This window comes from Chenopodium quinoa, unplaced genomic scaffold (genome assembly GCF_001683475.1).
Source record: "Chenopodium quinoa cultivar QQ74 unplaced genomic scaffold, ASM168347v1, whole genome shotgun sequence".
Lineage (NCBI taxonomy): Eukaryota > Viridiplantae > Streptophyta > Magnoliopsida > Caryophyllales > Amaranthaceae > Chenopodium > Chenopodium quinoa.
The window spans coordinates 552548-569336 of record NW_018743942.1 but is presented as its reverse complement, the minus strand read 5'-3'; the positions used below and the strand labels follow the sequence as shown (position 1 = coordinate 569336).

The 16789-nt window shown below is 34.0% G+C and overlaps 1 protein-coding gene across 1 annotated transcript; it reads left to right on the top strand.

Moving 5' to 3' along the window:
- The first annotated feature begins 11856 nt into the window (after positions 1-11856).
- Positions 11857-12249, top strand: LOC110688872. The gene is made up of 2 exons (XM_021865632.1): positions 11857-11865; positions 11938-12249. The coding sequence occupies exons 1-2, from the start codon at positions 11857-11859 to the stop codon at positions 12247-12249; spliced, it is 321 nt and encodes a 106-aa protein (XP_021721324.1).
- Positions 12250-16789: the final 4540 nt, after the last annotated feature.

Below are 16789 nucleotides of genomic sequence, written 5' to 3'. Positions count from 1 at the left end.
AAAAATTTTATTATGAAAACACACCTAAAACCGGATTTAGCTTTCACAAATATATATATATATATATATATATATATATATATATATATATATATATATATATATTTGTGAAATAAAACCAAAATCCGGTTTTAGGCATTGACCCTCACGTAAGGGTCATGTGCTCAACACTTCCCTCCTCAAAACCACCAAAATCATAGCCTGCTAGCCAACCCAGTCGCCAACACCACTATCTAGCCGCCACTAACACCACCTCTCAACCTCCGTCGACACCACCCCCACCAACCTAGCTACCATCACCGCCTACCCAATTCACTCTAAACCCACCCCCTTTTTCTTTCTTTTTCCCCTTTTTTCCCTCCAATTAGACTTTCTCACTCTTCTATTCTTCATAGCTACCCTCGAATTTTGTCAATTGAATGTGAAAACTCCATTTTTTTGATCAAATTGTGGAAAAGAACAACCTCGATTAATCTAATTTTGAAGTAGGTAAGATGTTAAAGTTAAAAAAATTGATTCATTGTTGTTAATTTTGTTGGATTTTTTAATTTACCTTAGGTCTAGGGTTCTTAATTGGGGAAAGAAGGGGGAGAAACTATAACTTACCTTCTTCTCTCTTCTCTATTGATTTTTGGTGGAGGGTATGCTTTTTCCAGGTGGATCTGGGTGGGACATGGGTGGTATTGGAGGTAGGTGAGGGTTTTTGCGGACGAGTTTTTAAGTGATTTGGGTGGACGGTGATGGTGGCTAGGTTGATCGGTGGTGGTGTCGGCAACTGAGTGGTGGTTATAGTGGCGGCTAGGTGGTGTTGTTGGCGGCCGGGGTTGGCTAAGCTTGATTTTGGTGGTTTTGTGGAAGGAGGGGTTCGGTTGAGCACGTGACCCTCACATGAGAGTCAATGTCGGAAAATAGGGTCAACGCCCTGAAACCAGCCTAAGGTGTTACCTTGCAAAAAAAAAAATATGGTTTTAAGTGTGCTTTCACAAGAAAATTTTTATAAGGTACGGTATCTTATCACAAAAAAAGGTGTTTTAAAAGGCGATTTTTGACAATTTTTCCTTTTTATTTAATAGTTAATAATTCTTAATCATTTCTTTTTTAACTAGCATCTTATATTATTATTGCCTTTAGCAATTGATGATAATGATTATGTTATATTTATTTAAACAGGTGGCATTGGTAGAGAAGTTTCACCATTGATCCATACAATAACGAGCGGGGATGAACAAACATGCCCACATATTTGCGTAGCAATGAAACAATGTATACAAGAAGATTGCAACAGTAAATGTCCTAGATGCCCTAATGGGGACACTGTATGGATAGACAATGTTGTTGTTTAACAAAGCTCAACTAAAAACATTCAAATTCTTGTCAAAGAAAAAAAAATCAAATTTAATTCACTAGCCAAATAAAAGATCATGTCATCATTCTCAATTTCTTTCTTATTTGATCTCATGTTTTTCCTTTCACACCCATTTCTTTATGAATCCCTTTTTTTTATTTATTATTATTTATTACTTCCGCTAGCTTTATATTATTTGCAATGACTTGACATAAAATATGAGAAAAATGTCTAATCGTTGCAAATAATATAAAACAAAGATTGTACATTGTATTATGCTCCAATGTAAATTTTACGTTTGGTTTATATTGAATTTATTAACGAATAATAAAAGTGAGGATATTTTCTTTTTAATATGTAATGAATAAATTGAGTCTTGGAAGATTCAACACAATTTTTTGATTTATACAAAAGTAAAGTGCTGATATTGACAAGACAAAAAAAGTCACTTCCAAGGTGATATTATTATATTATTGATGATATTATCTTTTTATTTATTTATTTATTTTTGTTTTGAGGAAATACTGCCTATAATCTATGAGAATCTAAATATGTTAAGTTTTAATATTTCAACTAGTTAAAATTATGTGTAATGCACGGTTTTTACTTAATCTAATTATGAACTACAATGTTAATTTAACAATAAATTTATAAAACAAGAAAAACCAATGTTTTTAATTGAAACAAATCCTTGAATTTCTTTTCAAAAAAATTAACTTGAATTTTATATTATAGTGATATCAAAACTTATTGATCATTTAATTAAACATTTGAAAAAAAACACCCCGCAAATTTAATGATTATAATAAGGTTTTATATAAGAATGAGATTTATGTTATTTATAACCCATGCAATGTACTTAAATACAATATATCCCGTATGTCCCTATTTTATTGGCATGTTTTGACCGGCACAATTTTTTATAGCATACTTAATTTGATCCGTGAAATGTTTATATAAATTTAATTGACTTATTTTTTGTGACAATTTTTTTTAAAAAAATAAAAAATTCTATATGTGTAGTTATTTAATTATAGTGTTATTATTATAAAAAAATCAATAAATATATAATAAAATCTAAAGTGTCAATTCTGGTTGGAGCAAAAACACTTAAATAAAAATAGGAAAATTTGAATTTTAACACCACAAAAACGCCAAAAAATGGTTTTTAAACACTACAAAAAAAAAAACATTTATGTTAGCACTATTTAAAAAATTAAAATTTTGAAATTACCACCAGACAATGATTTCCGTCATAGAAAATGTTCGCGGGGCCCACTTTTATGTTTTACCTCCAAATTTCAACCTTGTATTTACGCTTTTACTTCCTTCATTGATTACTCACCCACCTTCTGCATTCAATTCAATTGAATATTTTCATCTACTCAAAAAATCTTCAATAATAATCAAATCTAATCTAAATTGTGTGGTTGAGGAGTGAATTTGAGAGGAGAGCATTCAAAGTTGTACGAAAACAACAAGTCAGCCATTTGCGTCATCCATCTTCCTCGAAGAAAAAGTTAAAAGTTGGCGTGATACTGATAAATATTGGTGGAAGATTCCTAATTAGGTATTTTTTAAATCCTTTTAATGCCTTTTGGGGTGTAATTGATGGCAAACTTGCAAATTGATGTTGGAGTTTGGGGCAATTTTGAAAATAGGGCATAAACCTCAAAAACTTGAAAATTTGACTGTGCGAATTAGGGTTTGCAGTTTTTTTACTAATTAACTTAACTAGCTGATTACGTTGTTAGTGTATTGTGTGTTGGACTTGTTGATTTTGCTGCATTTTAAATTATAACTAGCTGCTTAATATGTTGTTTTTTTGGTTGTTATTTAACAATATTTGAACTTGTGTGGGGTGCTGTCAAATTGGAGAAATAATAAGCTCAGTTTGATAAGTTTAAGATGCTATTGTAATCGTTAATTGTATATTAACTTGTACTCTTGTTGAGTAATAAGGTTTTGATGATTGTAAACTAATGATGATTATCTATCTAACGTGTTTGTTAAGTTATGCATAAAAAGAACAAGTTATACTTGGAACATGATACAAGGAACCTGAGCAATGACAAGTATATAAGGAACTTAAGCAATATATGATAAGCAATAGAAGAACAAGAACAATGATGAGTGTTATGGTTGATAAGCATGATGATGGCTAAGGAACCATGATGGTAACTATGTAAATAGGTGTTTGCATAAGTTAGCTTCATGAGGTAAGTACACTATGCATACATGAGTTGTATATGTGTAGGAGTATTTACATAAGCTTTAAGTTTAGTTAGTTCTCTCACTTGAAGTTTGTTTATGACAAATAAACTTCAATCTAATGTTTCTCTTAAGTGTTTATGTGAAGACAGGAACTGACTTAGGTGAAGTCAATGGTTGGAACATAGAAGACTTCAAGAGAAACAAGAGAGAATAAATTAACCTAAAGCAGGTTCTCCCATGAGAACCAAACCACGAAGGAACATGAAGGTATTCTCTAACAAGATCCAGAAGGAACTTTCGGCAGGCTTTCCCACGAAAGCCAGAGCATGTTCCCTAACAGGTACATGAAGAGTTCCATGTTCCCTAACAGGTACATGAAGAGTTCCATGTTCCCTAACAAGTACATGAAGAGTTCCCTAACAGGAACTTAGTTCTCTAACAAGAACTATCTAAGTTCCCTAACAGAATCTTGCCCCGAGATCTAGAATACTTCAATACTACAAGATTCTAGAACAAGAGTTTCAAAGAAACAACATGAAGAAGAAGAAATTGAAGTATATCGCTATAGGATTCATGTAAGTATGTTGGACATAAAAGTCAGTCTGGAACAAGTCTAAAGAACCAAGGTGAACTCATGATAGTCAATGAAATTAGAGTTACTGACTTGTCAGGAACTCAGAGACTGTCAGAGTTCCAAAACCTAATCGGAACTTAGGTCTGCACGTCGTTAAAGGTTGCAGGTCAAATTTAATGATATAAATATTTACCTAATACGTGCATATCTTTTAGGGATTTGATTTTACAGAATAAAAATATTTATTTTCTAATAAATCCCTTTTGGAAAAAGATAAGTTATTTTTGGAAAGTATTTTCAGTAAAATAAGTTTTAAATAAAATCTAATTTTATGGCAAGTATATCTTTTGTTAAAAGATATGGTAAATATATCTTCTGTAATAAGATATGGTAAGTATATCTTTTATAAAATATATGGCAAGTATATCTTTTGTAAAAAGATATGGTAAGTATATCTTTTGTTAAAAGATATATAAGTATATTTGGAAAATATAAGATTTAGATAAAATCTGATTTTATGGTAAATATATCTTATTATTATTGATAGAATATATTCTTAACAAAAGATATATTTTTGGAAAACTTATTTTTGGAAAATATCTTTTATTTCTGTCTTTTAATAAAACTTATATTTTACGAAAAGAATGATTTGGGTGTACTATAAATATACTCATATGTATTCATTCAAAGTCAAGGTTGACGAAGTGCAGTGGTCGTGCTTAATGGTTTCATCCTTCAGCATGAAGCTAAGTCAAACCTCTAGGTCGAAGTTCCAGTCAGGTTTGGTTTCAGTTCGTCCAGTAAGTTCCAGACAGATCTTGAAGTGTCCAACATATTAGTTTTATCTCTTTATTCATTGATATGTATTTAGAGTTATTCTTTGAGATCTTGTAAAATGGAAAAAGGGTTTTGAGTGTTTTATGTATTAGGGCGTGAGAGTTCGTGAAGATTCTCATTATAATTGTAAGAGTGCAATGTGTTGGCTTCTAGGTGAAGCTGTGAGTTTTGTACTTAGGTGGTACAAGTAGTTGTACTTTGGCAGTTGTAGACACCTAAAAATGTCTCCCCAAAACCAAACCCGTCAATGAACACCTTTCACCTCCATTATTGGCCGAGTTGAGTATTAATCTTTGGAGTGCTTAAATCCATGTTCTATCCAATATATTTCATGAACCAATCCAATTTCTAGCTCATTTCCCTAAACCATAACCTATTTTCCACTTTTCGTGTCCACATCGCAAAACTGAGAGAAACTGATTTTATGGATACAAAATTTTGATCCAATTATTATTTTTTTGGATAGGACTTTAAATACGATTTCCAACCATATATCATAAGCCCAATTCCGAGCTATAACGAAAAAGATATGAGCAAAACACTAAACTCGGCCTAAAACCGACACCCTTCCACTAAAACGGCCATATCTTAAAATATAATATCATTTTGACTTGATTCCAATTGGGTTGGAAAGTAGACTTGATAAGCTTTCCAATGATATATTATATGCCTTATTCCGAGTTACGCATCAAAAGTTATGATTATTTTAAAAATGGGTAAAAAACTGAAATTACCGCGCAATAGCAAAAATGCCGCGACGCGGCAAAAGCTGACGTGTCACGGGGCTTATTTCTGTGACACGGTGCCCATTTTTGTAATTCCAACACAATTTTCTCTCGTGTCACGGGATTTTGCACCGTGTCATGGTGCAATTTCCCGTGTCACGGTGCCCATTCCGTGACACGGGGATATTCCGTGTAATTTCAGCGTACTTTTTACACCGTGACACGGCATATTGCACTGTGCCACGGTGGACAATGCCGTGTCACGACATTTATTCCCGTATCACGGTGCACATCCCGTGCCACGGGATTGCTCCGTGTTTTCTCCGCGTAATCCCTAAACGCGTTTTCACTTCCCGTAACCTAATTATTTCCCGCGTCACTCAGTTTTTCCCTGTGTCACAGGATCTTCCCCCGTCTGACGGTGCCTGTCACCATGTCACGGTGCTCTTTTCCGTGACACTATACTATTTTTTAGGGTTTTTATCTTTTTAGGGTTCCGCGTGTTCCCTCTGCTCATTTTCCCTATAAATAGGACCCCCCTTTCTGCAGTTCGGGGCACCAATAATCATTCTCTCTCACCTTACACCAAAAATCATTCTCTTCTCCCTCTTTAACCTAATTTCTAGCCTCCTTATTCTTCCATAATAATTCCTCTAAGCACTCCAAGGAGTCTATACTTAACCCGAGGTTCCGTCCTTAAACCAAGGCGTGAAAGGTACAAATAACTGAGGGTTTGGACCAAATCAACTCTACTTTTTATTTAATTTAATTTTCATTTACTTTATTATTTTTATTGAAGTTACTAACAGTTTATTCATGATGTAGCAATTTAAAGGAACGTGCTGAATGTAAGTAATTAATTAAATTCATTACTCTTATTTTATTTAATATTGCTCGCATCATGATTAGGTTATTTTATATTTGATTTGACTAACACTATAATTGTTAAATTGCTTTCAATATTGATGTTATTCTATTATTATTTTGATCACCATATTGCATGTTAAAGGGAATATGTAATTGAAAATCACGCCTAATAATAAGATAATTTGGACAACCGGTTTAGGTTCCTTTTTAATCTTGTTGTTTAATCAAGTGATCACAATATTTTAGAATTATGTGTTGCATTAATATTAAACCAATTTAGCTTAATAATAGTTTGGAGCGAATTGAATCTCTGTTTGTATGCCTTTGAGATCGCAGAAATCATTTTTCACTATAAGAATTGAGTAGAAGCCAATACGGGCGAATGTGACTCCATGACTCATTTCGTACCATCATCCCCGATCCTCCTTTCGTGGTTCCGAACCATATGGAGTTAGTAATCTCATGGATTATGAATGGGGTGTAACCTTCACGGGTCAATCGTTGTTGCCTTCGTTGTCCCTTTATTCGTGGTTGCCTTTTATGATCAGTGATTGGTTTACAAGTTCCTTAAAAACTTGTTGGCGACTCCCTACTTTCCTTGTCCCTAATCGTATTATGTCAATTCCCACTTCCTATGAGTGCCAAGCATATTCACCACATGCTTTTAACGTAGGCGCACTTCGAACGACGCCTACAGCAGTACGTGTAGTACTTTGGTGGTACGAGTGAATATAAGTGTGGTACTTAGATTGGGTAGGATAGGGTCCTATCAAGTAGCAAGTCCAGTGAGGAACTTGTGAAATAAAGGTCCGTGTCTAATAGGTTGTAACTTGGTGTTTGCCCTATTATAGTAAAGTTTGTGTGTTTGAATCCCTAAGGTAGGTTCAAGGTTTTACTTCCAGTTGGGCCCTGGATGGTTTCCTCGTAAAATCCGCTTTGCATTGTCTAAGTCCTAACAACAATCAGTTTTATATTCCGTGAAAAGTAGGCACTAGGAACATACTACAATTCACCCCCCCTCTTGTAGTATATCATCCGAAATAACAACTCTTTTTTACTGGCTTACTAGTTGGTAGATAATGGAAAACAACAGTGGTGACACAATTGATCTTTATCTTATAGTGGGGGGAGGGTTTGTCCCCAAAAGAGTCAGCAAAAATAGGCAGTTGCTTGTGTGGTGTGTCTGTGTAGGGGGGGGGGGGTGGTGAAGGTGTCTAAGTTGGATGTTAATTTGATAAGGGAGGTTGCTGTCCATGGTCATATGAAGTATGCCATGCTTCTGCCTATGTCTTATAGCCTTTGGTATAGGGAAAAGGGTAAAACTTAGCACAGGTTAGAGGAAAATAGATAACATTGTGGATATAAGGGGGCTCTTAGAGTCAGTTAATGATGATGGTTTTGTGGAAGTGTTTGTTGTAGCAGGAGAGCTTATTGGGCCCAACACTGAGTAGGCCTAATATACTCATGTTAAATCCAACATGAATCAACAAAATAAAAAGAAAAAGAGAATCTTCTATATATTTAGATTCTATATATCGAAAGAGTGTACAAACAGAACTTCTTCTGATTATGATTATTTGGACGCACGCACCGACTGGTTACGAAGAAATCGGATTGCTAGCCTCTACTCGTGTCCTAGCTCGTCTCAAAGCTAAATTTGCTTCAATTACTTGTGTCTTTCCTTCCGCTTTCCTCAAGTTAGCTTCTGCTATTTCAAGAGTTTGCTGAGCTTCTTGTGAATCAATGTCACTTCGCACGTACGGTAACGAGGGGGGTTCGCGTCTATACGTGTAGTGTGGTGGTTGGGCCTACCCACCCTATTTGTTCCATGATCTATTCCTGAGTGCAAGTTCGGTGATTCATGCCATGTCGGATGAGCAAGATATGCGGAAGATGGGGGGGCTCGCCTCCTCGTTCCCTTTTACCTATGCCATGATGCTCATGGGCAGCTTATCTCTAATTGGATTTCGGAAAATAAGAGTGTAGCTATGTGTAGACACCTAATTGTGTCTCCATAAAAACCAAACCTAGTGATGAGTACCTTTCGCGTCACTTAAATATCAAACTAAGTGAAAGTGTGGAAAGTCTTGTGATGTGGTTGTTTATAAATAAAATATTTTTCTTTCTTTTCTTTCTGTTTTTAAAAATGTACTTTGTTTATGGAAAATGTCCAGTACAATTTAGTTTGGTCCATAATAAAGGTCCAATAATAGTGTATTTGGATTAGGCTCGAAAAGAGCTTTTCGACAATATATTATAAGCCCAATTCCGATGAATAATGAGGAAGTTATGGCCAAAATACTAAGTTGGGCCTGAAATGGTTTTATGGCTCAATGATCTAGCGGAGGGCCCATTAATTAATATTCCTAAAGTTATTAGGATTGATTTTAATCTTCAAGAATAGTCTAGAAGGTTGTTTTGTGTTCTAATGAGATTAGGAATACTAATTATATTTTTTATGACAATAAAGAATTCTATTCGGAATAAAACAAGTGTTTTAAAGAGATTAAAATCTGGTTTTCAAAGATAAGTACAGACGTCATTAGTTGAATTTAATTAGATTAAGGATTCCGTACAAGTTTTTAGCAAGCATGTGAAGTAGCGCGGAATGACAAAACCGGCACTGAACGACAAGCCTGTCGCATCGCGCTGAACTCTATCGTCCTACGACAGAGGCAGTTTTACTCCTAATGGGATTCAATCTTTTTCTGATCGTTTTTGGGCTATTTTCTCTATAAATTAGGTCATATTTCCCTATTTATAATCATTCACAATTATCAACAACATTCTATTCTCTTCTCTCTCAAGATAATAGCTTTTCTTTATCCCTTTTATTAAGCTCTTCTACACCATTTACAGAATACAATATTCCTCATTCACGAGACTTAGACACACCTAGCCAAGCTCGAAATTTCATTCGCCCTAGACGTGAAAGGTTGATAATTTCTGAGGGTTTGGTCCCAAATCCCTATTTCAATTATTTAAATTAGTTGTTTGATTTAATATTTTCCTTGAGGTTACTAACGTGTGTATTTTGTTATTAGAAAGAGATACAAGGCAACCAAGTAAGTTGTTTCAATTGCTCCATTTCTACAGAAGGCATGTTTATATTATTTTAATTCCTAGTATAATGTTAGGATGCTTTTATTGATTTCTAGTATCATGTTTAGGTTGCTTCCTATTCTTTCTAATATCATGTTAGGGATAGAGCTTTGATCTTCATTGTTTAGTGACATTCTAGGGTTTGTTATTAATCTTGTTAGTATCATGCCTAGGATCTTGCTAATATTATTATGCTTTGAGATTGAGAATATTATGATGATGATTGTTATTGTTGCTTGATATATTATTATTGTTATTGCTTGATCACACCCTCTTTTTCAGAAATAAAGGGAATTTGTACTTGTAATTAATCACGCTTAATAAGATAATTAATAATCTTATTTAGGCTAATATGATTATAATTCAAGTGATCGCCAATAATAGATTTGTTTGTGCATTTATATTCAACCAACATAGATTAAATAGGTTTAGGATTAATATATTGATTGTATGTTAGTCAGAAAGTGCACATAATATGAGAAGAATAAAGTATAGTCCTATTTTTAGGGCAAGTTCAATATCTTTTAGGTTGATTTGTACCTTCATCTCCGAATATCCTGTCATGGTTTCAAACCACTATGGAATTAGCGATCTCATGGATCATGAAGGGGTGTAACCTTCCCCTGTGAATGGTTTACAAGTTCCTAAAACTTGTTGGAGACTTTTTTTCTCTAGCTTCCTTCCCTTTAGACTCCACCATACTTAAGTGCATGATCACAGTGGGGATCAAGTGTGAAATGCTTGAAATATTCCCTACAGTCTTTGGCGACTCCACTGGGGAGAATTTATATTTTAATTCCTAAAATTTATTTTGGCAATAATTTAGATTGAGTGGATGAGACTCGAAACGTTCTTAGTATTCATGTGCGTAATTTTAATTGACATTTTTGGCATAAGCATAAAAAAGGTCCGCATTGGATAGACCATCCGTAATGCGTCAAAAACATAGGACTTAGGAAATTTGGGAAATATCTTTCACATCTAGGATCAAAATAACGCTACGAAAAACTAGAAAATTCAATGAATAGAAAGCTGCTGAGGCATGTAGGAACCGGCGCTGAGAAAACAGAGTCTGTCACAGTGCGATGGCTCTATCGATGTGCAACAACAATGTCGTGTGGCGACAGATTCATCGTCTCACGACTGACTCTGTTGTCTCGCGCTACGTTCTTTTAATACCGAGCCAGAAATCTACCTTATTGTTTCGACCAGTTCTAATACTGTTTGCTTGATTGTACTACTTGATTGAGTTTTTTTCACTTTTTTGAACCTATATGTGTTCTTCATATGGCCATAACCCTATGGGAATTCACGCTCCATCTACCCAATCGAACACTCATGGCAACGAAGGGTATATCCGAGTTTGTGAATTCACCAAACCGTGGAAGAAAGTTTAACTTGGGGGGGGGGGTCTCATCCTCACGTGCCAACCCTTCCAAAGGTAAGGAATCTGCACGGTGCATTCAGACTCATTAACATGGACCCTATTTGACCAACCCTTATCCTTGAACTTTAGAGAGATAGAGCCATGGTTAGGTTGCAAACTCATTGCATCATATTGTGCTTACTTGACTACTTGTGCATCTCTTGTTTGTGCCTATTTACTCTAATCGTTTGTTAGGCTTGTGTTTGAGTTTAAATAAATTAAATAATGAATAAATGACTTTGCTTAATTAATTAATGACTAAAGGTTAGGGTGGTGATGGCAGCACCCCTTGCAATTCATATTAGGAGGGTCCCAATGTTGCCCGTCTTGAGATCAAAGGACCACTTCCGAGACCTATAACTATAGGAGACAGGGGGTTGTGACTTGTGAGTATGCTTATGACCTTACCAAACTTCAACCTAAACTTTTGAGAAGTGGGGCCTTCCGGGTAAGCCAGTTCTTGATGGTTGGTCTCACATCTGTGAGGGAAAGACGGTAAATAAGAGACTCGAAGAGGAAACATTTAGGATGATTGAATAGCTTTTGACCCTGCCTATCTTACTTTTATCCTCCTGTTAAGCGTGTCAAATGTTGGTTTTCTCCCCTCCATCCCCATGCACTTCTGTAAATATAGCTTGGGAGAGAGAAGGGGGTCGAGGGGGTAGCTTTGGAGAAGGAATTAAGGGCTTGTGCATTATTTTTGTCTAGATCTCTTAACCTTATTGATTTTGTGATTAAACTTGATTGTGATTTTGATGTTATAAAAATGGTGATGGTAATGACATGATGATGAGAGTATTTCTTGCTCCTGCCTGCAAAATACATAGGGCCTTATGAGATCATTCAGAAAGTGGGAAAAGTGGCTTATAAGTTGGATTTGCCTAACGAGCTTGAAAGGGTTCACAATGTGTTCCATGTGAGCCAAATCCGAAAGTATATTCCTGATGTGACACATGTGTTACAACCAGAAACCATTGAGATGAATGAGAATTTGACTTATGAGGAAAGACCAGTAAAGATTCTTGACTCTAAGGTCAGGAGCACAAGGAACAAAGATGTGAGCATTGTGAAAGTATTGTGGTCAAATCAGAAAACTGAAGAGGCTACATGGGAAGCTGAGGCTGATATGAGGAAACGTTATCCAGAACTGTTTGCCTAAGGTTAGTGGTCGAGTTACGGGGGCGTTACTCCTTTTAAGGGGGGTAGAGGGCGATAGAGTTTCGCGCGTCTACTTTTCGAGTCATTTTTAGTGATTTCGAGTCTTATTTAAGTTTAGTTGGAGTCTTGAGTCAAGTTAGGATGTGCATGAACCAATAATTTCAAAATGATTTTCGTTTCTTTTGGCTAAGTTTCGGGTCGAAACTTATTTTGGGGGGCTAGACTGTAATACCCCGTATTTTCATACGTATTTTCCTAATTAATTATTATTTTCTAAAAAGGGTATTTTAGTAATTCAACTTACTATTTAAATCTTGGAGCCAAAATGATATTTGAATTTTGGCGCCAAAAGTATTTTGAAAACTAATCATTATTTTGGATAAGATTTATTATCCATTTATCCTATTTTAAAAACCGGATTATTTATATTTCAGATATTTTAATTAAGGCAAAAGCTATATTTTATTATTATTTTAATAAGTCCAAAAATCCCAATTAATTAGCTAATAATTTCGGATTTTTCTATGTGAAAATCTGATTTTTATTTAGTTAAATTATTTGGTGAATATTTGGTATTTATTATTTAATTATTTATTACAATAAATATTATTTACAAAATTATTTTTATTCCTTTAAACTAGCAAAATATATTCCTAAATACTAAATAGGGAGGCCGAAAATATGAGCTTAGGAAAGCTCAATAATTTCGGCCATCCCATAAAGATTTTGGGAAAATATTTTGGTAATTTGTATTTTTAATTATCTCCCTAAAATCTCCTATTTTCCATAATTCTAATTCTCCATATTTTTATATCCAATTATTATATTTTCTTGCCATTCTTCTTAATTATTCCTCAAGAAATCCCAATTTCCTTAATACTTTTCATGACATACATACCTTCCATATTCAATTATACACAATCCCTTCAAATATCAAAACTTTCCTTAAATCTTTGCTCACTTCTCCAAGTAATCTCTTAAACCCTAATTACCATAATTCTTCCTACATATTCCTACCATAATTCATTCTCATACTAGCCTATAAATACCCCTTCATACCTCTCACATTCTTCACACCAATTCTCTTCTTTTCTTCTCCTCAATTTTACACAAATCATCCCGTTCATCTTTGAAGCCAATTTTCGGACACTCCTGATCACTTTTTGGGGTAGTTACGTTTCACAAAAAGTTGTTTCTCTTGAAAAATCCTTGAGGTTAGGATCAAGAATAACTCAATTAAGAGCTATATCGAAGGAGTTATAGCCTCTGAAAGTTCTGCCTATTATTTCCTACGCAAATCCAATTCTTTTCTTCTCCTTTTCTTTTATTAAATTATTGTTATTATTAAATTATTATTATTGTTATTATTAAATTATTATTATTATTATTATTATTATTATTATTATTATTATTATTATTATGGGAGATTAATATGAAATTATTATGAGTAGTCTTAATTATATAAAATCAGATTTTAATAATGTTCATGTTGAATTAATTTAAGAGGTTCATGTACATATAGTTGGGAGGGTTTAATTTAATTACTTGTGATTATTTGTTAACCTTATATTGATTAAGGTTATATTTATTTGTAGGGTATTTTTGATCAAGCTAGTTGAGAGTTCTTTTGAAGTGTTGTTGGCTAAGTGAAGATCAAGGTACGTTAGGTGGTTAGATACCTTGAAAGTGATCGATTTGAATAACATGTTTGAATGATTTTATGATGAATTGAATTAAATTGAATTGAATTATGGTTTATGAATTAAAAGTATGTTTAAAGGATTGGTTTTAATAATTAAATTGGAGTATTGATTTTTATAACATGTTTTGATTAATTAATTTATTATTCATGTTTAAAAAGGATTGATTTTATAAGCATGTTGAATTTATTTAAAGAAGTTTGAATTATTATTATTAAAGGTTGAATTATTGGATTTAAAAGAGGATTTATTGAATCATGGATTTAATATTATTTATGCTTTATAAGCATGGTTGTAATCCCACTATGCGGATTTGGTTTATTGATAAGGCCTTGGACTTTGCATGACCGGGTCTTTCCTCAAGAATAGTCTTGTAACATAAGGAGACTAGCTTGGGGGGTGTGCACACTTGGGAGAGGAATTGGTTTTAATATGAGGAATTGGTTTTTAAATAATTGGAATTGGTTTTATTGATTTTTTGATATTGGAATTATTGAGAATTGGTTTTAAACCATGAGTTTGGAATTATTGGATTATTTATTGGAAATTGGTTTTAAAGCATGTTTGCGAATAAATTGAAATTAATTATCTTGCACTTACCGTACTTGCATATTTTGCTAACCTGTACTTCTTATTTGTTTTGTTCGCCCTGTTTACCGTAATGCTAAAAGTTGTTGCTTATTTTCAGGTTGGAGTCAATAAATGATGCATTGGAGTCCCGGGATTGATTTTCACTAAATTAGGAATTTGGTCTTGTATCTATTTTGAGTACTCATAAAATTGGTTACTATTATGGTTATTATTAATAAAGAAGAGTATTTGAGTTTCCGCTGCAAAGTATTGTTATTTTTAGTAAGTTGAGTAGCCTTGCGTAATCACGCGGCGGTAATACGCCTAAGTCTATCTCTATGGTATAATTATACGTATTATACTAGTATTTCCATAGAGGGAGATTTGGGGGTGTTACAAAAACCACGAGTTTACTCTTCAGGTTTGAATTTAAACCTTTTTCTTGGAATATATGTCTTATATGCCATCTATAAGCTTTGGCAGATGGGTTCACAGCTAGTAAAGAGAGTGAATAAGGCAGTACAAACATTAGTATATCTTACATATCATTATAGGGTTTGATCCCCATCTGTCCAATTATCTTCAAAAAGTTTTCCCTCCCATTTCTGGCTCCCACATGTGCCTTGCTAAAGCCAAAAAGTCCATAGATTAATCACAATTTGACAAATTCACGTCAACATGTTATTGACAAGAGTTTAATTTCTAATATGAATACTAATAAGTTTATATTGTACTAAATTATCTAATTTCTTGCATAGATTAATAAAGATAAGCGAATCTGTATAATATCGACAGGAACACAATATGACATGACCCGTTTGGAAGAACTAATTTTACCTTTATTTATGAAAAAATTCTGTTGCTTTAATTTTTTGTTTGGCGAACAGTTTGTAGAGGACACCATAAAGCTTGAACGTGAATAAAAGAAGTAATTTGTTTCAAATTGCGGTGCTAGTTTATGGTGAAATCTACTGGTATAAGACTTGGGTGTCCAATGGATACGCACTCCGTTTTTTTTTCGTGCACTTGGTTTTAAAAAGTGCGCCTAGGCGCGCCTCACTCCTAGTCTCTGGGAAATGGGATTATTCTAGGTGAGGCTCAGTCACCTACGGAAGGCGCGTGCCTCGTGCGCCTCAAAGTGCCTTTGGTAAGGCGCGCCTTTGATCCTCAAGGAAAATAACAAAGATTTAAGTTATAAATTGAAGAATGATGGACATATTTTCAAATTCAGACTACCTTAGCTCTCAATATATCGTTACTTAAGTTATTATGAATCTTTTCAATTGGTATTAAGTACTATCAAAGTAAAAAATAATTTGAAATAAATATATAAATACATGCGCCTTGCATACAAAAGGCGCGCGCCTTCGCCTTGCGCCTAGGCTGCAAAGACTATTTGCGCCTTGGTGTGCCTTGCGCTTTTTAAAACTAAAAATCGTGCATCACTTCCCATAATTGGCCATATTTGTTTATTTATTCATTCATTTATTTTTTAGTGCATTGCCTCCCATAATCCGCCTTTTTTTGTTTGTTTATTTATTCATTTCCCTGTTTGGAAATCTTCTATTTATTTTATTTTGGGAAATTCTCACTGGTGAACTCCAATTTATTAAATTTACAAGTGGTGAACGTTCTTAAAATTAATTATCATTGGTAAACTTTAATTAGAATGACTAAATCATTGGTGACCTTAATCACCATATACTCTGATTATTTAACCATGGTGAACACTTATAAACGTTTTTTTTATAAAAAAAAAACCTGGAATTCCTAATCTGCCCTCATTTACTTACCTCAACCAAGTATGTCTAATCAGGTAATAAACCCATCGTCTTCCATATTTCATCTTCTTCCTAGTTTAATTCTGAGATCAATTACAGACAAAGGTTGCGAATTAATCCCTTTAAAAAATTCTAGGGTTACAAAATTCGCTTTAGAGCTTAATTATTTAGAGGTGAGAGATAATATTGGAGCAAATTTTAGGGCAATATGAAGGTAATTGGGGAAAATCAAGTGCGACACAATTGCGCTAGTGTAGGGCAATAATCTGGATTGTTAGGCATCATAGTGGATTAAAAGTGCAATCTTTGCTGCACATTAATCAAATAGAGCGTCAATCGAAGTGAGGTATGCATTTTTATGCTTTCATTTGTAGTATGCCCCCTTTTTTTTGTTTCGAATGGATGATGACTCTATGCTTGTTTATTGTGCTTGGGTATTGAGAAATCGATGTTGTTTAAAGTGAAGTATGTTTTTTCCTTGGTTTAGATG